This window comes from Falco biarmicus, chromosome 8 (assembly GCF_023638135.1).
Source record: "Falco biarmicus isolate bFalBia1 chromosome 8, bFalBia1.pri, whole genome shotgun sequence".
NCBI classification, from domain to species: domain Eukaryota; kingdom Metazoa; phylum Chordata; class Aves; order Falconiformes; family Falconidae; genus Falco; species Falco biarmicus.
Window position 1 is genome coordinate 46,806,133 of NC_079295.1, and position 25,395 is coordinate 46,831,527.

At 49.0% G+C, this 25,395-nt stretch overlaps 1 protein-coding gene across 8 annotated transcripts in view; it reads left to right on the forward strand.

Moving 5' to 3' along the window:
- SIL1 (SIL1 nucleotide exchange factor) overlaps nt 1-25,395 on the forward strand; it is a 97,375-nt gene that overhangs the window by 35,498 nt on the left and 36,482 nt on the right. For all 8 annotated transcript variants that reach the window (XM_056349286.1, XM_056349291.1, XM_056349283.1 and 5 more), the window contains 3 exons: nt 17,177-17,297; nt 18,553-18,640; nt 21,434-21,625. In XM_056349286.1, coding sequence (XP_056205261.1) covers nt 17,177-17,297; nt 18,553-18,640; nt 21,434-21,625 — 401 coding nt within the window. The remainder of the gene's footprint in view (nt 1-17,176; nt 17,298-18,552; nt 18,641-21,433; nt 21,626-25,395) is intronic.

Sequence of the window (25,395 nt, forward strand, 5' to 3'; positions counted from 1 at the left end):
TGGTGGTGTTGGAAATTCTAATTAAGGATAACATTTCTGATTCAAAAGACCTTTCTTCAGAGATTCTTTTTCCTCTCTCCTGATTTTCTGCCTGCTCCTTAAGACTGCAGGAAGTTCTGCTTGGGTCATTCACTTGCAACAGGATGTTATCTGAATACTAAATTAATGTATGCAGTCTGTCACTTGGTATTTCTTCTGTTCTTCTGCTGGAGATCTCCCAGGGTTGCAAAGACCTTGCAAGTGGCAATGGCGAGAACAGGAATGTGCCTATGATCCTGCAAAGTGAAAGGAGAAACACTAAGCTGCATGTCTCTCCCATCACTGCAGGGTGTGAATAAATAGATCAAATCAACAATTTACATTTTAACCCTAGACCAGGTCTTATTTTTAGGATTTGTCGCTCAGCCCAAGTGAAACGTTTCTGTTTCTGTCTGGTGGTGTTTTTAGAAAACACCTTGAATTTATCACTGAGACTGTATTTTAAGATGCATTTACATTTTGATGTAATCTGCTGCTTTTCTTATTTGAAACAAAACCCACCTGTTCTATTAATTATACTATCATATAACCTGTTAACCAGGTTGCTGCAAATTACAGTTATCTCTCTGTTCTGCAGCTGATATAATATGCAAAAATGATTAGACCTGTCTGTATCACAATTAGCTACAGCTGGAAGGAGGTGGCAAGTTGTGAAGGCTTGTACAGGTACTGGGAAGGTATTTACAGACTATATGATGTAAAGCTGGGAGGAGTGGGTGCTGCGCCTGTGGCGTCTGCTGCCCTGCAGAGGGGTCTTGACAGGGAAAATTGAAATGGAAGAGACTGTTCAAACACAGAAAAATTCGGTTTACCGTTGAGTGATTGAACGGTGGAGCAGGTCAGCTCCACCAGAGAGGTTGTGCAGTCTCCATCCTAGGAGATGCTCAAAACCCAGCTGGACACAGTCCTGGGCAACCTGCTGGAGATGACCCTGCTTGAGCAGGGCTTGGACAGGATGGTCTCCAGAGGTGTCTTCCAACCTCAGCCAACCTGTGTGGCAGTGCCTTTTTTAAAATGGAAGATCTGACGGTGGGCTTCACAGAGAGCTGCAGACCGTGGTGGCGGTGATGCTGACTGTTGCCCCTTGCTAACACCAGCTGAAATCTGAAATGAGCAAACATGGCAAGAGTTGTTGGAGACTTCTCTGAAGGGAGGCAGCAGAAAGTAACATCTGAGACCAGCTGCTGGGGCCAGCCGAACTGGAACCAGGAGCCAGAGGCTGGAGTGAAGGCACCCTGTGGGACCAGAGCCTTTGCTGGAAGATAAACCAGGGGGCTTTTCCTGTGACCCCTATTTTACCATCTTTCCACCAACTGATCTTTTCAGGTGCTCTCGAAACCTGTGGATTACATCCTGAAGTGGGAAGGACATGTCCTGAAGGAGGAGCAGAGCGAGGCTGCAGACAGAGGAGAGCTTGTACCTCACCTGGCTGCCTGTTGGGAGAGCCCGCTCTTGCTGGCAAGCAAGAGAGGAGGAAGAGACGAAGCTCTTCCAAGTCAGTCTGTGTCGGTCAGAGGTGTTAATGTGACTGCTTTATGAGGAGCAAGTGTATATGCTCTCCTTCATCCACTCCAACAAATGTTCTCGCATTAGGTCAGGCCGCCTACACTGGCAATTTTTACTGTTTGCTCTCTCTTATACTTGATAAGCTGATTTGTGTATGTGTGAGTTTTGTTGACTTTTTTTTTTTCCTCCTGAAAATGAGAGATGGTTCACATGATTTCTTTTTTGTCCTTTGTAGCGTAGATAATGCAGGTAGGAGTGGGACAACAGCATCTTCATATTTGTCAAGTATCCATCCACAGCCCAAGTGTGCAGCCTGAGTGCAAAGGGGATTTTCTTGCAGGCTTAGGAATACTGCACAGACAGGTAAACCAGGACACTTGATGAAGACCACACTGGAGAAGGATTGTATGCATGGTCTAAAGGCCAGATATGGAGTCACCGAAGCACATGTTGCAGTGGTAGCGGAGCTGGGAACCCTGAACAGGGAGGTTTCCTTCTGTTCTGGCATGAGGAAGCAGAGGAGCTCTGGTCCACCATGGTTTTACGTGTGGACCTCCTGACGCCTTGCACAGAGCTTGCTGTGAGCCCGGGCAGGACATTGCTGGTGGGGCTGCCCAGCCAGCGCAGGCCACCGTGCCGCCTGGCAGTGCTCCAGGCGCGGCAGCGAAGTTTGCCCGTCCTCAGCATGCTTCTGCTCGGAAACCTGGCGGTGCGCAACGGTGCCTTGCACCAATGGCTGCTCCTTGTCTGCATCACTTCTGCTGGTGGAGCTGGGACAAAGCAGCGAGCCCTGTGAGCCAGCACCCCTGAGGTGAGGAGGCAGCCTGTACCCCCCTATGCATCGCCTGGGCACTGCTGGTTCAATTAATTAATCAATTAATCGCTTACCCTTGTGAGTGCAAAGCTCTGCAGCGGTGAAGATGTGTGTATTTGGGGGGCTTAACCCCAACCGGCAGCTCGTCAGGTAGGATTTGCAACACTGGCAGCTGGGGAGAAAAACTGTTATTAAGCGTAACGTGGCACCTTGGATACAGAAAGCATGGGGAGGCAATAAATACAGACTACCATAATGTCATTTTATAGTGTCACTCTTCAGAATTTATTAAGACTTAGTTGCAGTGATGCCTGCAGCTTCTTCTGGTTGAATCAGTAAATTCTGTTCATTATCTCCAGCACTTGTTTTGACCTACTGTGTTTTAAAAGAGAGGAAATACTGGAGGCATAAAGACACCCCAATTACTTTCTTTGGCAGCTGGGTTTTTTGGTGTAAATCCAGCTTTTCTCAGGTTTGCTGCTAACACCCATGTCAGTGCTCGTCTGCATGGACGGACCCAAAATGTGAAGTGCTGCTTGCCGAGAGCACTGCGAAATGCAGGCACCGGTGCCCTGCCTCAAGCACCGCAGCCGCCCATGGGCAGCGTGCGGCAACGCAAAGAGCTGTAGGGAGGAGGGATGCGACTCTCGGAGCAAGTTTGCACATCTTGTCCCCCCACCCTGGCACCGCTCCAGTGTGTGAACACCCTTGGACAGGCTAAGGCTGGCTGAAAGTACAGAAGGGTTCACAAGAACTCCCGTAACGGCAGAAAGGTGGTTGCTAAAGCTGCAGGCTGCAAGGATGGTTCACTTGTCACCTCGCTGCAGGTGTTGCCACGCATTCGCAGTTGGGAGCTCACTGCCTTGTTGGTGTTGAGAATGACACTGGTGTTTTTCGAGAGTTCCTCAGTCTACAAATGAAACTGTCCTTGTTTCTTCCATTTTTGTCAAGCATAAATCACAGCGGTGGTGTGTTTGTGTACCTTTACCCCTGTCCTCAGCCTTTAGCTCTCCAGGATGGAAGAAAATGAGTTCAAGCCCAATCTTCTGATAATTTATTACATTCCTTGTGCTTAAGGGCAAAATTTAAGTTGCCAAAAGCAGATGTTTGCTTGCTCCTTTTTTAGCTCTCAAAGTACTTTCTCTGTGCTTGATTGATGGACGTCCCTGCTACATTAATAGTTGGGCTTTGCAGAAAGCTGTTATTACCAGGAGAATCTGGTGTGGGTTTCAGTTTTTCTTCTTGCATTGAAAATCCATTATTAATGTCTTTTTGAGGAAAAAAGGCTTTAATTCCGGCATTTTGCTTTGCTTTCTCAGACTCCTTCACAACTGTCTTCTCTGAAGCACTTTTAAAATCAATATTACAAGCGTTCTTTACATTTCGCTGTGTGGTTGAGGGTTTCTGTGTCTTGCTATTGATTTCTAATTGTGTTGCAGGACATTTGGGTGCACACAGAGAGGCATGTGACGGATTACTTTGTGTGTGTCTTACCCATCATCACTGAGCTGCCTTTTTGCATGTTCCCTCTTGAAGGATGCCGCTTCTGAGCGTGGAAGCTACCAGAAGAGCTTTGCTGGCTCGTGGCCCATGGGTGCGATCCTGAGACACTAAACTTGTGACCATTCATCTGATTTTGGTTTTAATTTTGGTTTTGTATCAGGCATGGTGGTGGGCTTGTGGGGTCTCCTCTTTTGTGTTGTCGTGGCAGAGTTGTTCTGCCCTGACTTCTTGGGCATCTTTGTGTTCAGCATTGTAGGAACGTAACAGGTTGTCCTGGTTTTGTTTGGGGTGGTCATAAAGCATCTTCATCTTTGGAGCAGCACTGGCACGAGCTGTGGCTTCACCCCTTGGATCAGCTCTGCTAGCAGATCTTGGCATTTCAGAAGCACAAAGTCCAAGTCTCGATGAAATAATATGGAAACATAGAGCGCATCTGTAGCTGCTGTAAAGCTGGATTTGCAGCTACAGGCTCTTGGAGCCCATCAGCGTTGGTGGAGCATGGGCACATCTGTTTGAGAGCTTGTTGGGATCGGAGGAGGGTGTGAGGAGTGACATGGCTGTGACCAGCACAGAGGCTCCAAAATGCATCAGTTACTGCAGGCGGGCTGCGGCAGGGGAAGGGCGCGTGCGGGAGGACAGGGGACCGCACGTCTGTGTGCATGTGGCAGGTCCTAAAAGCACAAAGGAGAAAGAGCGGCAACAGCAGCCGCCTGCGTAGGGAGGGTTTGCATGTGCCTCGAGCTCTGTGAAGCGGGGTGATGAGCAGTCCCGCTGCAGAGCTCTCCAGGCAGGTATGGGCATTGCTGTTGAACACCCGCCTGCAGGCAGGCTCCTTCCAAGCCCTTTGCTCCACGTCTGCTGGGTGCTTTGGTTGCAACAATATGCACCGTGTAGGTGGCCTGGGTGTACAGTGAATTGCTGCAGGGGGGTTGGGGTCTTTGCTCGTCAAGTTTATCTTCAGTGAGGGTCAACTCCTTGACACGTAAAACACACCGTTCGTGCTTCGTGAAGGCCAATTTTAGCTTCTAAAGAATTAGTTGTACTTTATCCATCCATGCTGGGCACCAAAGCAAAAAGATGGCAGAGGCACTGGTCCTGTGTCTCTGGAGGAGCAGCACAAGAGTGCGGGTGTTTTGAACACGTTTGCAGAGGACACGGGCAGCCTGAGATCTGGGGTGCAGTGGTGCCTCTGTGTGCTGGAGCCGGCAGCCAGGAGGGGGATGGCGTGCATCACTGTGGGCAGGCTTCGACCTTGCTGCTGGAACTTAGTTAGCAATTCTGTTGATGTTCTGGAAACGAAAATATAATTCAGGCCACCTTCTCCTCCAGGCTGACCCTGAGAATCTGGGAGGAGAACAACTACTGAATAATTAGGGGCCTTTTTTTTTCTTTTTGCTAGAGTTACTGCTCAGTGTTGAACTGTGCTGTAAAGTGTCATTAGTTTCCTTGAACTTATCGGTCCAAGTGTACTATGCATTAATATAATTACGTAAATTGCAGTCTCGTTAATCACTGAGTGCTGCCGCATATCTGTGTTGCCTTTTTTGGGGGTGGTTTGGCTGGTGGAACCCCTGTAAGTCTGGGCAGGGGGTGAAGGCTGTGGCGCTCCCCCGTACTCCTGTGCTCGTTCTGGCTCGCGCTCTGTACTCACACACCTCTTGCCCTGCAAGGTCTGGGAGCGTTTGCAGTGCTGCCGTGCCTGCGGAGAACCGCCACTCCGCTGCAGAGGAGGGCAGCTGGGACAGCCGGGGACAGGAAGGTTTGTCTCAAGGGAGTTTTGTCCTACCATGTTCCTGCTGCTGCCGTTTCATTTTGGGTCCGTAGAGGTCCCGGCATGGCACAGCCTGGGCTCCTGCCTTTGCCGTGAATACCTAGAGCCTGAGGTCTTGGGTAGGGGTCCGCTGCAGGGCCGTTTGATGATGCTGTGGCTCTGTCTCTGTGGCAGAGCTCTCAGCCTTCCTGGCAATGTAAATTCTTCTGGCTGCATGCTAAAATTACACTGAGTTATTGATTTATCTTTGAGAGGATTTCCTTCCCGAGGGACGTTTCTGGCCGTTGTAATGATTTAGTTCTTCTGCAAGTGCAGAATCCGTAGCAGAGCTGAGCCACCCTCCTGCCCTCGAGCCTGCAGCCCAGGGTTGTGCTTCCTCTGCAAGCTGGTTCTGTTCCAAAGCTGGGGACAAGGTTATACTGCTGTTACTTCTGAGTGACAACTGCAAATAAAAGGGCATTTTCAGCTTTTTGCTGAGGAAGCTGCAAGTCTCGGAGTAGCCTTTAGGCCCGGGCACCAGCCTTGTTATGTTGGACTTGTTGCAAACACAGCTCTGGGGCTGGCACGTGGGCAGGTGTGAAGCTGTGCCAGTGTTACGCACCCGGGCTCCTGGGAACGTTTTGATTTCTTAAAGCAAGGTGAGATGGAAGGGGGATCATGCAAATATAGCTTTTGTAGTTTTGTTTGATTTGGGGTTTGGTTTTTTTCGTTCTAATGATGCAGGGTATAGCCTCTTTTCTTCCCTTTCCGCTGACTCGCCCGTGGCGCATCTCTAACACCCAGGCCAGCCCAGTTCCATTTCAATCTCCTGCTCGTACTGCTGAGGAGGCAAAGCCAATTCTCTATTTCTACCATCGGTTTTCTCCCCTTAGCCCTCAAATCACAGTCCACTGGTCGTGGCTCAGCTGGTGAGCACTATCGGTAGGAGGACCTGACCCTTCAGGAGCTGGGCCAGATGTTTTGCCTGTTGTGTGTGGATGGGAGATGGCAGGCTCCGTGTCCCTGGGTGCCTGTCGCCAGCGGTGGCCTGCCTCAGGCACCTCCCTGCGGGGTCCCGCACTAGCCCCACGGTGGATTTGGATCCCATCTCTGCTGCAGTGTGCACGCTGATAAAACATCAGGCTGCTCGCATGGGCGGTGTTATAAAACAGCATCCCGTGATTAGGCCCAGGGAGAATGTAAATTTATTTTCCTGTGAAGCAAGTGTGGCACAACTACTTTCTTTCCTGGTGATCTGTCTGCAAAATGAAACGAGTCCTTAGTGTCTTATCTTAAATACTGCTGTGTTGACAAGTTCTCTTGACAAAAATGAGGCTAATGTCCCTTACGACTGCATTAGCTTTAGAAACAAGGCTTTAAATTGAAGCTTCGGAAAGCACTATACCAGTGCTCTCTCCAAGGCATCTTCTTATTCCAGCTTTTATTATTCAAATTCGTTCTCACTATAGCTTGGCAGCGTAGCTGGCAGACGGGTTTCTCCAATACGTTCTGCTGGTCTCGCAGCCAGGCGGTTCAGATCGGGCACCTTCCAGCGCTGAACCAGGAAAGTGTTGTCCAACCGTCGGTGGACCTGGGCTCCCTTGGCTCTGGGGGATGCTGTGGGTTCGGGAAACAGTGGTGCCAGGATGTTACTGTGGCCGCTGGTGTGAAAGTGAGAGATAAGCCAGCAGACACGCGTCGAGTAGTGATGCAGTCAGAGTCAATAAGCTGCACGCCTTGCCAGCAGCGCAGCGTGTCCTGAAACACTCCCGGTGATAGCTGGAGCTGGGAGAAAGGAGTTTGGTTTTTCTCTGTTGTGTCTTATCTTTTCAGTTTCAGCCTTGATTGAGTTATAAACACGGAATCTGAAGACAGGAACTGAGACCTGGTCCTGAAGACCCTTTCCTGAGCTTCCTAGGCTTCCTCTTGAAAATTGTGTCCTTTTTTTGCCCCTTTTTACTCCTGTTGGACAGTCTTAGTCATCAGCTTCTTGTTTCCAACCATGGATTAAGCATGGCCAGCTTAGACCTCCTGGTTCTCACACTGGCACTGGTCCTGGTGGATTGTCCCTCCCTAGAGAGCAGTTGCGTCCTTCCCATGCCTCTGCATTGCTGGGTTTTTTGGGGTGGTTTTCTCTGCCCTGATTTTCATCTGTCGTGACCACCTCAACAGTCACTGCAGAGAGGGAGAGGCTCTCTGAGAGCGACAGATGTGGAAGGCAGCTGTGCTTGGTGATGCTCTGGAGGTGCTAATTTCTGTCACAGTAAAGAAGTGAATGGTACCTGTCTCAGAAAGGTATCAGATGCCTTAAAATTTGGCAGGATAAATATCATCCTCAGTTCCTTTTGTCAGGTTCTCAGTTCTCCTGGTCATCCAGCTTGTCCTTTGCTGCCAGCGTTCTGCTTTGGTCTTCTCTGAACGTAGATAAGCTTTCAGCTTCCGAGATGGCCTTTCTAGTATAACAAATACACCTTTGGGACGGTAGTTATTGAATAGGTTGCAGTGACATTATGAGGTAGCATAGGATTGGGGTTAAATAATTTAGTGAGTTGGAGAAGGATTAAAACTGGCTTTTGTAATTAACGTTTCTCTTGGATGTCGACTTGGTGGCATTGTGAGAGAAAGGGCGCTGCAGTGTCCCTGCAGCCTGGCACGCCATTTGGTAGCTGAAATAATCAGTGTGGCTGGACACCTTTGATCTTTGCATTTCTGCTGCTGTCCAGACCTTCGTGGGATTAAACTCTCTAAACTACTACAGTTCACAGACTTGAGCCCAATATCAGAAAAGAAAATAAATTGCGTGCTTTGTATTGGATCACTAAGTGCGCACATCGTGTCTAACCAAGGGTGTGTGGCAATGCATAAGAAATGGGTGGCTTGAAGCTGGGGATGAGGATTTGCTTAGGAAGTGAAAACGTTGTGTTTTTGCCAATTTTCCGAAAGGGCAACCCTTCCTCTTCCTTCCGTGCTATTTTTTTTTCCTGGTGTATTCTCTGCTGTTGCAGTGCAAGTGAGTGAGAAGCCTTTGCAGAGAGTGGGGTGGAAGGGCAGAAGCACTTGTTGCGAGGAGCTCTTTGCCATATGAAGCTTTTCTGTGTTGGCAGCAGCAGAAGCTATATCAGCAGATGCTACAGCAGCGACTCCCATCAGAGAGGCACCATATGTCCTCTCCCGAGCCCTCCCGCCGCTCCTTCCCCAAGAGCCTTCCTCCCCAGGCACCTCGCTAGCATCCGCCCTCGCTCCCACGGCGTACTGTCTCGGAGCATCCCGGAAAGCGGCAGACACCTTGCGGGAGGTCCGTGCCTGCCCTGCCCGTGCCAGCCGGCTGCCTCGTCCTCGGCGATTGTCCCGCTGCGGGAGGGTCGAGGCTGGGTGGGATTTCAGGCACAGCTAGCTCGGCTCTGTGCATGCCCCTGCACGAGGCGACGCTACGTGGGCAGAATAATCTTTTTGGCTGCCAGCGATGGTGGGCGTGAGTTAAATGGTCCTGCTCTGGCAGTGTCAGCCAGGGTTGGTCCCTGCCACCGCTGGGTTTCCCTGCCTCTCCCTCCCCTTCCGCCCCCGCTGCCAGAGCCAGCGGCGAAGCCGAATGCAGGCAGCAGGGGTCTGGCAGGAGGCGTCGGGAGCTGGAGCCCGCTGCTCACGGGGTGCGCTGGTTTGGATGGCTGGGCTCATGGCCCCTGGCGCTTGCTGATCAATTGAGAGAACATAAATACTGGTGCCATGGGAGAGCACTGGATCAGTTTAAATTGGCAGTCGTAAGTGGTTGTCCAGCTGAGTGTCCAAATGTAACGGATGCTGTCACATGCCTACCCAAACATTACTTACCGGAAAGCCCCATCCTTGCAAGCCTTTGTTCTCTGCTAGCTGCAGATCAGATTGTGGAAAGAGGGATTTGATTCTGGCATCATTTAAAAAATGTTTTTATTATATCTGCCGAGGGAAACAAATTACAGAGAAGACCTCTGAGCACTAGGACAAAAGAGGCTCTAAAACCCTTTTCAGATAAACAAATGTTTGAGCTGTAGGCCTGATGGATGGTGTTTAAAGGCATGGTTATTGCTGCAGCCAGCAAGCAGTTGGCATTGAGAAATAGGATGCAAGAAAGAAAGTTCTCCCGAGGTTGGCTGCAGGCCCGTGTCTCCCTGTAATTCTGGTTGTGAGGAGCCCTTGGCACCCCGAGTCCACACAACGGTCTCTGTGGCACTGGCCATAGGAAAACAGTAACCCAGCGAGCACCAGTAAGTAGCTCCTTTCTTACTTAATAAGAAACTGGAATAGAAATGGCCCTTTCTCTGTACCCTGTTTGGTAGGGTTCAAGCCCAGCAGAAAGCAGTGCTGCTTCTTTGAGACACATGGGGAGCCTGGGCAGGAGCAGGGATGGTGGCACTTTGTGTTGGGATGTCTCAGTGCAGTGTTTTTGGGGTTTTCCCAGGGATGGCTTTGCTGCCAGCAGCAGCGCTGGGTGTGGAACGGGGAACTTGGCGATTGTACTTGTACTCACCACTTAATTGGGAGGAGTGGTGAGTGCCAGAAAGTGAACTAACGCAAGGGGCTGTAGATGGGTGAGCAGGGAAGTGGCAAAATGAAATTCGGGCTCTGGGCTCCCGCCTCCATCAGTAACCTGGCTCTTCCTGACCTGTGTCTTCTACACATCTTCCCTTCCTTTTGCATGTAAAAATGTTCTGTTTTGAAATAACAAGATTCGTACTTGGCGAGCTTGAAAGCATTTCAGGTGGCTCCTGTCCCTGCTCTGCTGCAGCATGGAACAAAATTGGAATTGGAGATGTATTTAGACATCATTTTGACAGATTGGATTGCAGGATATTTATTAGCATAGCTTGGTGTATTATATAAAAGATTTGTTAGATAAACTAACCAACTGAATTGTCTTACATGAAGCATCCTTGATTTTGTTGAAGATTTTTTTAACTGTTCGTTCAGTCTCTCAAGAATTTATCACATTCAGGAGTCTCTGGAAGACACTGGTGCGAGCTGGGGCTGAGAGCTGTGTCTGTGGCTTGGGGACTGGGCCACTCCTGAGCAGCCGCCTGAGCTGTTTCTCATGCCGCCGTAAGGATAAAACTCCTCTCTCATCCTTTCCTTTGTAATCCCAGGAAGGGAAGGACGTCTCTTTATCCTTGTCAGCCCTTTGCACAGCAGGATCTTTGTATTGGGGTGCAATGATAAGACAAAATAACGGTGATAAAACCAGCCTGAGGCTGCCAGGACTTCTCATTAGCAGGCAGAGGCAGCCCCTCTGCCCCAGGAGCGGTTGCATGGTGCGAAGGGCTGTGGGGGGTCACGGCAGGGGTTTGTCTGGCATCCCATCCCCTGTGGATGCGACAGGCATGTGCTTGAGGAACATGGCAGACTAGAGTGATTATAAAAGGGTTTTCTCTATAAGTAATTACAGTAGGTAATTAGAGCCCCTGCTGCCACTGACGGTGTGGACCCAAGAAGCCGGGGGCAGTGACCAGGGTGGTGCTTCTCCCGGGATGAGCTGTGCTCAGCAGGCACCTGTGGTTTCCCGGGAGAAGTACAGAACTAATGGAAGAAAGAGATCACATGAAGTGGCTTTGTAAAGCGATTCACGTCGTAGGAGTGTCTGCCTGACATGGGGGTGCAGGTGCCTGAGCCCCCCTGCCCCTGGCGGGGTACAGGAGAAATGCTGGGCAATGCTGGGGTGGCTGCTGGGAGAAGCTTCCAGGCCTGATGCCGTTAAACCTCGCCGCTGGCTATCTGGAAGAGGTGGTATGTAGCATATTAATGACCTTTTCCGATGGCACTTAATTGGGAGGAGTGGTGAGTGCCAGAAAGTGAACTAATGCAAGGGGCTGTAGATGGGTGAGCAGGGAAGTGGCAAAATGAAATTCGGGCTCTGGGCTCCCGCCTCCATCAGTAACCCGGCTCTTCCTGACCTGTGTCTTCTACACATCTTCCCTTCCTTTTGTATGTAAAAATGTTCTGTTTTGAAATAACAAGCAATCCAAGGAGCCATATGACTCACCCTTAAAAAAACCAACCAAACCCAAAAAAAGCAGCCAGGCTTTGCTGCTTCCTTGCTCGACGGCGCTGCGCGGTGACTTTGGGGGTCAGAGCACGCACTGAGCCCCTTCAGACCAGGGCTGGCTCCTCCCTGCTCCTCAGAGCCCAGCGTTCAGCCTGAGAAACAGGCAGCATCTTTGTGCAGCTGGAGCACCGTGCTGCGTGACACCCCCGTCTCTCCCCAGGCCCACCCGCGGCAGGGTGGCACCATGAGCAGGTGCCAGCGCAGCTGGGTCCCCCTGTGTGTCCCCAGCATGTGTTGCCCCAGCCTCTCCCATTGAGCCACCTGTGGCACTGGTGGCTCGTGGTGCCTGTGATGCGGCAGAGTGGAGCTCCACTGCTTCCTGGGATTTGTCTCCATGTATTGTTTTGGTTTTTTGGGTTCTTTTAATCATTATTTTATTAAAGGAGTAGGTATGGTGCCATCAGATAACTTTTTGTGGATGCTCTGTCGGTCTTATACAGCCTTATTATTTTTAATATTGCAGCACTGCTGGTTTGTTTTGCTGGGAACATTCATGTATTGATTCACAGATTCTTTTGTTGCCTGTGTTAGAGAGAAAGTCCCTGTCCCCTCACTCCCCTGTGACAAAAGAAACAAAGAGTAAAGAAAGGTAGATGTTACCTGATGCTTGCTGTGATAGCGAGGTGATTTCTGAGAACTGCAGAGCCAGTTACTGACTCACAACTGTGGCTTGTTTTCATGTTTTTAATAGATTTGTTTGGAGTTTTGGGGGGGTTGGTGTTGGTTGTTGGTTTTGGTTTTTCTTTTTTTTTGCAATGGCAAATAAGGATACTCACTTGGGGAGAAACCAGGGGATCTGTCTGGTGAGCAGGATCGCCCTTTTTTCTGCTTGCAGATGCCTTCCCAGGGGGGCATTTTTCTGCCGTAGGGGAAAATGGGTGCCAGAAGGTGTTTCTGGATGGGGAGAGCCTCGTGTCCCTTGTGGGCTTCTCTTGCTGAGCAGGTCAATGGGTGGCGGCTCAAGAGTCCAAGGGGTGGGTAAGGGATGGAGAAGCTGCTGCCAGGAGCACAGTGAGTTACTGCACCATCTCGATATGGGATTTGTATGTCTATGTATGATGTTAAACTTACCTGTTTATTTTTAATGCCTGCCTGTTGCTGTGTAATGACTTGGGGCTCAGCCTTGTCCCCACACAGAAATGCAAAACCGCTTGTGGCCAGCACTAAAGGGGGGATATGTACTGGGAAGGAACAGGGTAGAAAGAGACCTTGCTTATTTTGTGAGGAAGCACAGTTGGTCGTTGGGTTGGCCTAGAAAAAGAGAGATGAGGTTACTTGGGTATTGCTACGTCATGTATATTCAGCACCGCAGCCTTCTGCTTTTAGCTATCCTGTATATTAATGCACCTGATTCTTGCCTTAGTTGTGAGTGTGGTAGAAGTGTGTTCTGTTTTCCATTTGTTTATTTATTTATCATCTTGTTTTCAACCTCTGCGAAGCTTGATATAGGTATAGAGCTTCAGAAACATACACATAACAGAATAACAGATAACTGTGATTTGGTTACAAGGCAATAATTTAAGTCGACAGGTTTAGCTGATAACATAAAACACAAGAGAGAAATAGCATCAGTTTATAAATGTCAGCAGAACCCCTGCAAGTGACTTGCTGCCTTGAAGCCAACTCCAGTGCTGTAACTCCATCTAATATATTATAAGAAGAAATAAACGGATGTCTGAAAAAATCTGGCTGACCAAGATTAAAAGAATAGGGCTATAAATTAAATTCTCCCTTGGCATCACTTTAAGCAACTTTCAGGACAGGCAGAAGACATCCAAATAAGATGAATGCTAATGCACTTGCAGGACCTCCAAAAGTCCAGGAGTTTTTAGGCTGCGGCTGCTGGAGCGGTGGAGCGCCCAGGCACAGTGCCGGTCTGTCCGGGGAGCAGTGGGAGTCCAAGCGGTCGTGGTCCAGCTCCCGTGGGAGAGCAAAGCCTGGCCTGGCGCTTCCGCGGCTGATAAAGGGATTAATCCAGAACAGCAGTAACGCCGTCCCAGCAGCGCCTTGCCACAGGATCAGTGTCTCCTGCTCGGAGAATAAATGCTGTCGTTTTGCTTTGACATTTATTTCCAATAAATACCTTGTCATTTGTGCGGCGGCAAGGGGTTTTTTATCCCCTGGGAGTATTTCACCTGGTGGATGCTATCATTCTGGCTGTGAGGTGGAGGGCTGAGGGACTGAGGGCAGGCGGGTGGCGCATCCCTGACAGGGACACTGGGTCGTCTGCTTAAACCCCCTGGCTTTCCCTTGGATCCGTCAACCCAAGCTGATGCAGTAACGTGTATTCAAATAATTTTAGTTGTGGTTTAAAAAACCCCACGTAGGGGATATTTTTAAAGTAGTAAATAATACAAAGCAGTTGTGGGGGAAGGAGTTTGCTGCTTCCTCCTCCGACAGCTATAGCCTTTTCTGCGGGTTCACGGAGGGGTTTTCGCAGCTATTTCTACTAGTAGTTGATTTGGGGGTGGGGAATTAATAAAAATGGAAACTCTTCTTTCCCTTTATAGGGAGCAAGGGAGTAGGACAGGATGAGATCTAGTACTTGTAGGATTTGGAGATCTCTGGAAAGTGAGACCATTCAGCTTCATTCACTAGCACAGACATGCAATGCATACCTGCTTGGATAGACATAATCTTTTTTTTGTTGTTTTAATGTATCAAAGAGAAAAAAAGTCAAAAATTGCTTAAATATAAACTTGTTTTTATATTTTTAAATTGTTTCTTTTCCCAAATGCAACTTAATACAAACAGTAAGTGAAAAACCAATTATTTTAGGAAAAAGGCTATTAAGAGTATGATTCTGTATTAAACAGCACGTGAAGCTGTGTAATTGCTTACATATGTATCGCTCCGGTGTGTGCTCCCAGTTGTTGAATAGTATCAAATTATAGGAATCAAAAAGAATCAGCTGTTTTTAAGGGAAGTGTCTAGAAGCTACATAGTGAAACATGATTAAAATTCAGGATTTCCAGCTTGCTCATTTGAATCGGCAATTTTAATCACATTATTCAAGTCAACCCACCCTCAAACACTCTTTATGAATAATACTTCAAAATACCCCAAGCTAAACAAGACTGAAGACCTCATCCTGTCTCAAACGTCTGGAATATTTTTAAGTGACTACGCCAATCTTTTTGCCGAAGAGAGAGCTGTGTGTCTTGATTTATTTAACAAAGCAGTATGTTTGTCCTGCTGCGGCATGAACCTGTGCTGCTGTGCGCAATAGCGAGAAGAAATCCCTGTAGCAACAAAAGGCGCTTAAATACATCGAGGCTGGGACTTCGCTCTGGGGTTGGATGGTCTCAGTCACATCTCATTTAGCAAAGCGCGAAGAAACAGAAACAAGGAGAGGTTTGTGTCTTCTCTGATGGCAACCTCCTGAATTTGGTTGCGCTGGGTTTGTGAGCTCGTGCATGGTGGGGTTCATGTTTTCGTTTGTTTACTGCTTGCTGAAAATAGTAACTGGGAGGGCTGATCACACGGGAGCCGCTCAGCCCTTCTGCAGGCTGCTCCCGTACTTTCCCTTTTGATGCTTCTTTCAAGCAAAGCCCACCAGCCTTGTTCCTCTCTGCTGGCAACCGAGTGAACTAACGTGGCCAGATGAACCGGGAGCACGACAGTCGGAATATACTGTACTCTTCTAACGGGGACATTTATTTCTGGCTGTGTCTGACAACTCAGGAGTCGCTTCAGTGAGTGCTGTGGCTGTAACCTGGGCTGCCCCGGTGCCTGTGACCCGGCGAGGAAAGGCGCTGGCTTTGGGAGGGCAAGGACCCCGCTTGCCCCTCACCTTTGCCCCTGAGCGGTGTTCGTGCTGGTGGAGGAGGAGGACATCCTCGTGCATCTCTGTGTTCGGCACACAGTGCCGTTTGATAATTATTGCTTTTTTCTGACCCCTGCCTCAGTGTCTCCTGAAATTGGGAGAGGTGGTGCAGCGTGGTCCTTTTTGCGGACATCCTGCAAGCTCCTTTTTGACCGGTGTGTCCCAGCTGCATTGCCTGCATCGCTGTGACGGGGACAGCTCAGCTATCACAGCGAGTTCCTGCAAAGCCCACCTTTTCAGAGTGGGAAGATGCTCCTCTAGATAGACACACAGATTAAAGCTGCTGCGATTCACAAGTAAAGGAGCAGGAGGAGGTCTGGGGCCGTCGGAGGAGAGTGTGCCACGTGCGGGGGTGGCGTGTCTAGCCTGTCCTTGCATAGTTTAAGGTGGGGGAAGATAATCACATCTGTCCCCTCATATATCCAACCAATGCAACTCCCTAGGGACAGGAGATGGTGAAGAGAAAGAGGAGCTATCAGAAATGCACCCTGTTTTAATGTGAAATCCTCCCAAATGGATTTTCCTGATCTTTCTAAATGCACTTATACCTGCTGGATGGCTTTAGGCTTTGAAATGTTTTTGTCTGAATTATGACAAACATCCTGGTCTTATGTAGGAAGCACCAGGTCCTTTGATCAGTGAAATGCCTCTTTGGTCTTGAAGAGGGAGGGATCAATCTGGTTGTTCCCTAGACTAGAGCATTTTGTCTTTGAGTACGTGTATTTATTGTACAAATTAATTATCCTTGTCTTCACTTCCCTTTGGTGGGAGATGCTACCTGTCTCCTGTGTGGTGTGCTGTTTTATCTGAGGCATCCTTGTAGGTAAAAGGAAGCAGATAAAGGAAAGGCTGAATAGGGAGACCTCATCAATAGTGTAGCCTGAGCAGTGGGGTCTGTCTGTCTGTCTGTGTGCAGCTGAGATCTCTGCATTCCTGCAGCTGCAGCCTTGCTCTCCTAAGCAGGCAGATTTCCTGCATTAAAAGAAGGGGGAGTGACATCGAGAAACAGCAGCCAGATATTGCCACCTCTCCATGCCGGTGCTGTGGCTGCCCATTGTGATGTGTTTGTGGTGAATTATGACCAAGAAAAAACACTCTGAATTTCCCATCTTTTCTGCATTTAAAACCAAACCTTAATGTATTCTGTGTATTTTTTGTTGGCAGATAGTAGTGATCATATATTCTTTTTAACAGAGTATTTCCAAACCGACACAGCCTCGCCTTGGTGTGCTTCATATCCGGCGTACCTGTCTGTACGCTTTGATTTCACTTGGGCAGCTGTATTTTATGTTGTCTACCCCCATCAGCATCCGATTCCCCTTTTCCCAAACAGCCCCCAAATCCGCTCCTGATGTGGGTTTTACTGCTCCCCAGGTGGCCTCGGCAGGGAGGAGGGAGCCGGTGCTGCGCTGGGCTCGGGGTCCCTCCTGCGCCGCGGCACGGAGAGGCGGGCGGTGAGTTGGGGTGGCATTTCTGCGAGGTTAGAACAGCCCTTGTGTCTGAGGGCTGCTGATGGAGGGCAGAGGGGCTGGCCGGCTGCTGTTCCCTTGCGGGACAAGGCTGTTCTCTCCCTGGCGTAGGCAGGAGCATGTGCTGTCAGCTCCTGCCTCCGTGCAGAGCTGGGCTAATGCACGTGCTCTGGAATAACCCGACCTTGGTTTGCAGGTCAAGCCGTTCCTGCAGGGTCACACGTACGATTGAATCTGCAGACGGGAGACAGAGAAGCCAAGCTCCCAGATAGTGAAAATGGAAAACGTGACACGAGAGAAGAGAGAAGAAGAAAAAGGTATGGTGGTGCAAAGCATCAGGTGGGTGGGCTGCGGGGTTCATGTCTTTTATTGAGGCCGGGTTCCCCGGTTCACTTCCTTGCTGGTTCTTCCTGAGACTTAATTGCTGGTTTAAGAGTTCAGCAGTGCTGAGAACCTGTGCTTTGTGATCCCTTTGGGATGGCGGTAGCAGTGCCCTGAGTGCACATTCAGACACCTTCATGGCTTCTCATGCCGTGACACCGAAACTAAATTTGCAATGTGCCGCCTTTGAATGACAGCAGTCCTTTGAAACATCTGCAGCAATCAGCCTGAAACTACTTTCTAAGCTGAAACCATCGGAGCAGTTGTGAGGGGCTTTGATTGTGTTGACCTGATCCAGATACAGTGTTTTTAGCTCTGTACAGTCAGCGGGCTCGCAGCATTCATTTACACATCAGTTACTGCTGGCGTTCTCCTTGGATCAGACAGCCTTCCCTGCACCCACATTTCAAAAGTTGTTTTAAAAGTTTCACTGGTGCTGACTTTCCCGTTGGCACCCTCCTAACAAAGACAGGTTTAGTTACTATGGGAAACTTTCTTTTCCTAAAGTGTGTGGGATTTATCACTGCTTCCCTCGCTCCCCCAGTTACTCCTGTTCAGCGCATGGAGAGGCTCTTTAGCTTCACGATGCCTCAACAGTTGGCTTTCCTTTTTTCTGTGCAAGAGTGTGTGTGGCCCAGATAAACACTCTCTGAACCAATGAGATAGGTGTAAAGAGCAGCACAACATATTTTTTTTTTAGCACTTCCATGTAATTTCTGCTTGCGTTTACCCTTGCCCTAACTTTGTGTGTGACGATCATCAGAACTTCAGCTGTAAATCTCCATGTTAAAGCTTGCAAGTCCTTAGCAATGATTTAGTGGCACAGTGGCACTTTTTCATTTTTCCTCTGAAACACTTCCTGCTTTTCTGTGTTGCAATGTGAAATTCAGAGGTATAAATTAATCGGCTATTTTTATTGTGTTACGACTTGAGATTTTGGGTCAGTGTGCAGATTACGGAACCTTTTTTGACTGTCAGGGTGAAGTGTCTGCAAACCATGCACAATACGTAGCACTTGGACTAATACCTTCTTGAGCATGGAGGGGTTTTGTGTGTTTTAAGTGAAGTGCATGGAAACATAGTGCTCTTGGGTCCTTTCCTCCTGACAGTATCCGTTGCTAGTGTATCACAGTGAAAATATTAGAGATACAATTGTTTGCTTCTGACATGTTTTGTTTTGTTGCTGGGCAGGGTGGATGTTGACTCAAATTCATTCACATCCCAGGAGCTGAAGAAGGCATTGGCTAAACTGAAGGAAAGTGAGAAGGCAGAAAGGAAGGTAAGGGGAGTTCCTTGTTTCCAAAGAAGTGTACAGTACATGGATGTGAATACCCTATGTTATGCATCTCAGAAATGTGATGGTTAAAGTAGTTGCTGGGGAAAATACTGTGCAGACTAACCTTTTGGTGAATATGGACCTACAATACCTCTGTGAGCCTGTTAGTGATGTGGTTCCCTGGGCAACTCTCACCCCTTTTTGTGCTAATCCTGTTTTTCTGTGAGAAGGGAAGACTTCTGTTCAGGTCCACGTTAATAATTTCAAACTTAAAGGCCTTGTATTGCAAGCTGCTTTTAAGTACTTACATATATTCTCAGTTCCGGGGTTTTTTGGTAACAATTATCCCGTGGGCTGTTGAGGGACAGTGGGCTGGGATCAGCAGTTTGGCCCCAGATCAGCCATCAGATGCTGCTGCTTTCTGGTCTTTACTCGAGTGAGATCTCAGGTAGCAAACCAGGCACAGTGTCCACACAACCGTCCTCATGAGCCATGCAGACCCCAATTTCTTACTGCTGTCCTTGGTGTGCCAACACTCAAGCGAAGCCATGAGATCTCTCCTGGGAACCCAAAGCAGGTATGGTCAGTAGGCTCTCCAGTGTGATGCTGCTCCCCTACGTTCTCTGATACCGGTGTGATTAGACCTGAATTAATAATGCAGAGATGCTACTTGCACACACTTGTGTGGACCTGTGGGTTGATTTCCTTTTTGTTGTTTGGATGTATTTTTATCTGCTGTTAAGATGTATTTATTTATTCAGCTGCCACTTGGTTCGCAGAGGTGCCTGCAGGCCCCCGAGCAGACTAGATCACAGCGTGACGGTGTTGGTAAAGGAATTGCTGTTCACTGTCCTCCTTGGTTTAGGTTTCCAACTTGTGCCCTGTGTAGTGAAACCCAAATGGATGTGATGAAGCACAGGTTGAAGTTTCCTTATATAATTTCTAGGTTTCCTGTTTAGTTACAAGTAATGCATGACCCAAAGCAAAACAAAACTGAAGTGCTACTCTGAGCCCTCTCCAGGGCTGGAGCTGGTCCCCTGCCACTGCTGTGACACTGGTGGGATGACACACAACTCCTCAGGTGGATGGCAGCCCTTTTTCCCACTTCCACTCATCAGTATCTTCTTAGCCCCTAGCTTCTGCTGCCTTGACGTTGTCTCAGTTGAAGGAAAACTGAGGTAGGAATCAAGGCTTTAAAGACTTGGAGTCATAGAAAGGCTTTTTTTTTTTTTTTTTCTTTTTCATATCTGGCACAAGGGTGTTATTTCTTTTTCTGTAAGATTATTTACGTAGCAGCCAGTATTACTGAGAGCAGGACTTCTTGAAGGAATGTCATTTAAATGCAAAAATTAGTGATACTCTATTATCTGAAATAAGCCGTATTTCAAAAAAGAACTGTTAGAATAAGTATTGTCCCAGGAACTGGGCTAAGAACAGCTACGTCTAATGGACCTAAAGTACTCCATTTAAAATCACTGCGGCAGGGAGCAAATTCATCCTTGAAGTAACTGTGTCAAAGTAAACTGAGTTACACCAAGCGCACTCGCATCTACGCTCCTGCAAAAGCAGTTCTGTGTGGTTGGGGTGCGGATGGCATCCTGTGTTACCATGTAGTACCTATAGTAATTAGGCCAGTAGTCATTAGCACCAATTGTACGGCTGCCATTAGATCGTCAGAGCTTTCATTTCCATTGCTCAATTATTTTTTTCTCTGACGGCTCCAGCCCTGGGCTTGTGTTCACACGTGGAGGAGCAGGGCGGTGCTTGCAGGGGGAGTGCTGCATGTGCAGACCCTCTAGTTGGGGGTTCCTCCTGTATAAAAACGTGTGTCGGTAATGTTTGTAACAGAATCCCTTTCAAAAGGGGCTTTCTTGTCTTCTCCTGCTCTTGGGGCAGCCCATCTTGAATCTGGACTCTGTTTCCTCCATCTTCTGCCACAGCAGGCTCTGTCCCTGCCTGTCCCAATGCCACCAATGCTGATGCTGAAGAATTGCTCCCTGCTGGCTCTGGGGCTCTCTTAGATCTCTGGCAGAGCCTTTTCCTTCTCACTGCTCACCTTTCTGCAGCTCTCTTGGTTCATCACGGCCCTAGGGGTGCTGTTTGTACGAGGGAGACAAGCTGTGCTGCAGGATGAGCTATCTCCTGGCCAAGCCCTGTGGTGCTTCAGCTGTCCCCATCTGATGGCTGGTCCTCCCGCTTCACTTCTGACAGCTTCTGTCCCCAACAGAGTGCATACGTGTCCCTGAGGGAGAAGGCCATCCTGAAATGCATTAAGTGATCGGGATGATGGAAGCATCTTTGTGTGCATCCGAGATCTCCTTGATGTCACTGGCATGGGGTCACTGGGCAGTTCAGGCTGGATGGGACCCCTGGAGGACTCCAGCCCCATCTCTGGCTGCAAGCAGGGTCAGCTGTGAGACTGGGGGGCTGCTGAGGGCCGTTTGCAGTCAGGTCTTGAGAAGATCCACTTGCAGGTGAACAGAGAACAGCAGTGCTGCCTGCCTCTGGGCTTTACATTGTTTTGGAAGGTGTGTAGGACATAGAAAAAGCCCTAGGTACGGGCTTGGGAGGTGCTTGCTGGTACCCGAGGCAGGTATCTTACAGAGAACTCGGTTCGTGGGCTTCTCACCAGGACCACTCAGAACTGTCCCTGCGTCTCTGATGCACAGCAGTACACCCATTTGCACAGACAGCCAGGGTCCCCATGTAAATCTGGGGTGGGGGTGTCTTTCTGTGTCTTTCTTGGCTGTCTGTGTCACCTGCCTTCATGTCTGGTTTCCTCCTCCTTCTTTCAAGGCCCACGAGGAAGAGGTGAGGAAGAAGTTCCGGCCCATAGAGCAGCTGAAGGAGGAGTTTGAAAAGCTGAATGTGAAGATGGAAACGGATTATGAAATTATGGTTAAATTAATCAGCAAATTCAACAGCTCTGCCTCCACACTGAATGAAAAAGTAGCGGCACTTTATGATCTTGAATATTATGTTCACCAGGTAACAGAAATGCATTAGTAACTACTGTGTAAAATCCAGGGGATACGGTGTCATAAATGTGGTTTTATTTTTCTTACTGGTATCAGGTAATACATATTGCTTAATTATCATAATCCTGGGATAATAACAGACAGCAGGGCGCTATTGCAGGCTTATTTTGTATCCAGGTTTGAATAAATCATTGCTCGTGCCAGTAGTGGGCAGTTTCCTAGGGGTTAATGTTGCCGGATTTGTCGTCTGTTCTCAGGCTTTTTTTCTTGCCCTTCCTTTTTCTTCTTTTATATGCTTATATGTTATGAAATGGGATTTTATCTGCCATTTTTGGGTAGGTGGAGTGGTGGCTGCTAAGAAAATAATTATTTTCTTGCTCCTTCCACGGAAAGCCTCTGTGGTTGCGGGTAGGTGTCCTTGCACCAGTTTGCAGAGAACGTCTTCGTACCAGTGAAGACAACAGCCACCCAAATGCCTCTGTTATGTCTGGGAGTGTGTAGCAAGTGGCGTGTAGAGCCTCTCTCACAGCTGGGCTGGTGGCGACCGTGACTGAAGGCTCAGGCAAATGGCAAGTTGCTGAGCCTCAGCTGAGCCATGCCAGTCGGCTCTGTGTGAGGTTAAATATATTTCCTGAAATCTCGCTTCCTCAGGTTTATGCTCACGCTTTCCCCACCCCTCCCTCTGATCTCCCTTGCTCTGCTTTCAGCTCGCACATTTCTACCTCCTGTGGGTTGCAGGCTGCGGGCACACCGCTCTCCTCCGGGTGCTTGGTGCCTTCCCACACTGCAGCGGCGTGGGTGCGTGTCTGGGCATCAGGCTGTGCTCTGCCTTGTGGCAAAGGGCCGGGCTGCTCCCTCCCCAGCGACTGGGGAAGTCTGGAATGGACTGGGAGAGTTTCCACTGTCACCCTCAGTGACTTTGTCATTTCAGAGAGTGGATGGGACAGCTCTTGGGAGATGCCAGTGTGAGACCTTTCACTGGAATGACACTTCTTAAAACCAAACGTGGTATTTTGGGGGAAGGTAGTTGGAGGAGTGTGCTGCAGAGAGAGGCAGTCCATGCACAAGCTAATGGAAGTGTTATTTCCAGGGCTCTTTGTCTTGAATTTCCACACTACATCTCTGTCATACGCATGCAGAGGCTTCCTTGCTGTTTGTTCTCAATGCTTTTGTTTCAGTGACGGCATCTGTCTGACTCAGAGAATATGTGTGAACAATGGGCACCCAAAGAGCTTCGTATTTATACTCAGGGCTAATTCTGTCTGGTTAAGGGTGCCAGAGCATCAGGCCAGCATGCTAAAAAGCAGCCCAAAACACCCTGGGGTGCTTTGGATTCCAGCTTAACGGTCTGGACTTTTCCAGCATAAAATCCCACCTGCTTGCAGCCCGGGATGGGGCAAACCCTTTCAGAAAGGCGAGAGGAGTGGGAAGCGGTCCCCGCTCCCGGGGCAGGGACTGGAGCATCAAAGGGAACCACATCCAGCATCAAAGGGGTCAGCAGGGGGGAAATGGCAGGGGGCTGGCAGGGCGTACAGAGGGCTCCTTTGTGCATCGATCACAATGTCGCTCTGTGCCTGCGCTGTCAGGGCAGATGGCTGGGCAGCACCTTCTCATCAGGCAGGAAGCTGATAAGAAATATGACTTGTCTCTAAGCCAGCATGGCTTTTCCTCCTCTTTCTTCTTCCAGCCAGTTGAATGCGTCCAGAGCATTATCTCTGCTTGGTACTGACTTTAGCAGCACTGGCTTAATGTAATTACTGAATAGCAGCCAAATACGCTTGTGCCGCATAACCCTGGAAGGGCTGAACTTGTTGGGAGTCCTCTGCGGCGAGCCACAGCCGTGCCGCTGGAGGACAGGGGTCCTCGGAGGGGTGGGTGGCCCAGGGCACCCTGCACCGACGTGTGGGGCCGGTGATGGGTCTGCTGCTCCTTCTTCTCCCAGCCCCCATCTGAATGGTAATGTGCCATGGCTTTTGATAATTATTTGGCTCCTGGCTGTCCTGCTGCTCTGTCCAGGGCACAGAATGCCCTGTCAAGTGGAAAATGCCATGCCCTGTAGGGGCTGAAGGCAAAGGATGCTCTCTGCTCCATGGCGTGGTCATGAGCATCCCAGAGCTCTGGGACGTGAAGCAGCACGTGCCTCTGAGCTGGCTGCCAGGGAGCAGAGGGGAAACTGTGGCCAGTGCTGAGCTGGGGCAGAGGTGCTTTCTCCTGCCATTGAAGGGTCAGCTGAAGGGCTCTGTGTTTGCTCAGCTTTTGGTTGCCAACTCTGGTTTACTTCTCATCAGTCAGGATTCAACTTGGCATGTTTGGGAGCCCGTCTTGGAGAAAGAGCAGGAAGGTTTGGCTTGCTAGGTTATCTGTAATGCATAAAACCCAAATGCAAATATGAAGAGGCCAGAGCATAACTCATTTATAAACAGAATTAATGGTGCTTGCACAGCAGCATGCAGAGCCAAGACCCCTTCTCATACGTTGCAGGCTCTTTTTCTCAATTACTTACTCTCCTTATCTTTCTCTCTCCCCTCCTCTGACATGCTACACCATTTCTCACTGCTAATTTCCTCTCTGTTGCATACGGTTGACATGCTGCTCTTCCTTGCTCTCATTTTCTAACATTTTCTCTCCCACCTTCCCTCCCCATTTTCTTTCTCCTCCGATTGAAAGCTGCTCCCTGAATAACTGCTGTCATGTTTGCTCTTCTCCCATCCCTCTCGTCTCCCACGCTGCCTGCGTACGTTACTCAGGAGCTCTTTTGATCTTTGGCTTTCTTCTGTCCTGATTTCAGTGGACTGAAACAAGGCACGAGCTGCTGCCTCACAGCATCCTCCACTCCCCAGAGAGGTTAATACCTTTACGTTGTTGAGTTTGGGGAATTTTGTTGGTTTTAAACTAGTGAGTGAGGGAAGGAGCTCCCACAACAGACTCCAGTTAATAAAAACCTGAACAACTTCAGAATAAGCTTTACAGCACAATTTATATTCTGCAGCTGAGGTGTCTCGCTGATGCTGGGGCTGAGCTTACAGTGACGGCTGGTTTTACCACGACTGATGCTGGATGCAAACTTCTGCCTGTCTATGCATTCCTTCTTGAGCAGAAGTCAATGTCCAATTCCAGACGTTAAAACAGCCTCCGAGTTTTTACAGAGGCTGAGCAATAAAAGGACCCACTGGCAGCTGAAATTGGGTTGCTGCATAGATTTCTTTGTAGACAAAGATGGGCCAGCAGAAAAGTAAGAGGTCTGGCAGGACCAGTTTATAGGGACAGTTAAAAGACTAGGATCTGAAAGGATACAAAAGCTGCTACAAATCCTGAATCAGCCCCAGCAGCCCTGCAGAGATCGGCTTTCTGTCACCAGTTTTGCAGAGGGACAGCAAGCGGTGGGTATTGTCCCGCTGGGGAGAAGAGACGAGCTGTAGCTCCCCAGGTCCTGCTTTGGTAAAGACATACCTGTAGGACATAAAGCTAAGTAGCTTCTTCATTCTCTTGGGTACCTAAAATATCCAATTTAACGGCCAATTTTGGTGAAGGCACATGGTTAAGATAAATATAACGCTAAGCATGAAGTCATTGTTGAGTAAAGGAGCGTTCACACTGCAGCATGGTGCGCGAGCCCGGTGTACCCCGAATGCCTTGTGGTGCTTGTCCTGTCCCACCCCAGCAGCGTGGTCTGCTGGCTGAAGTCGGGGAGGTTGGTTTGCCCAGCCAGTAACTTGGGTTTATGTATGCTGTTGGCCAATGTATGCTGTTGTCTACCTGTCTTTCAGGGAGGAGAAATGT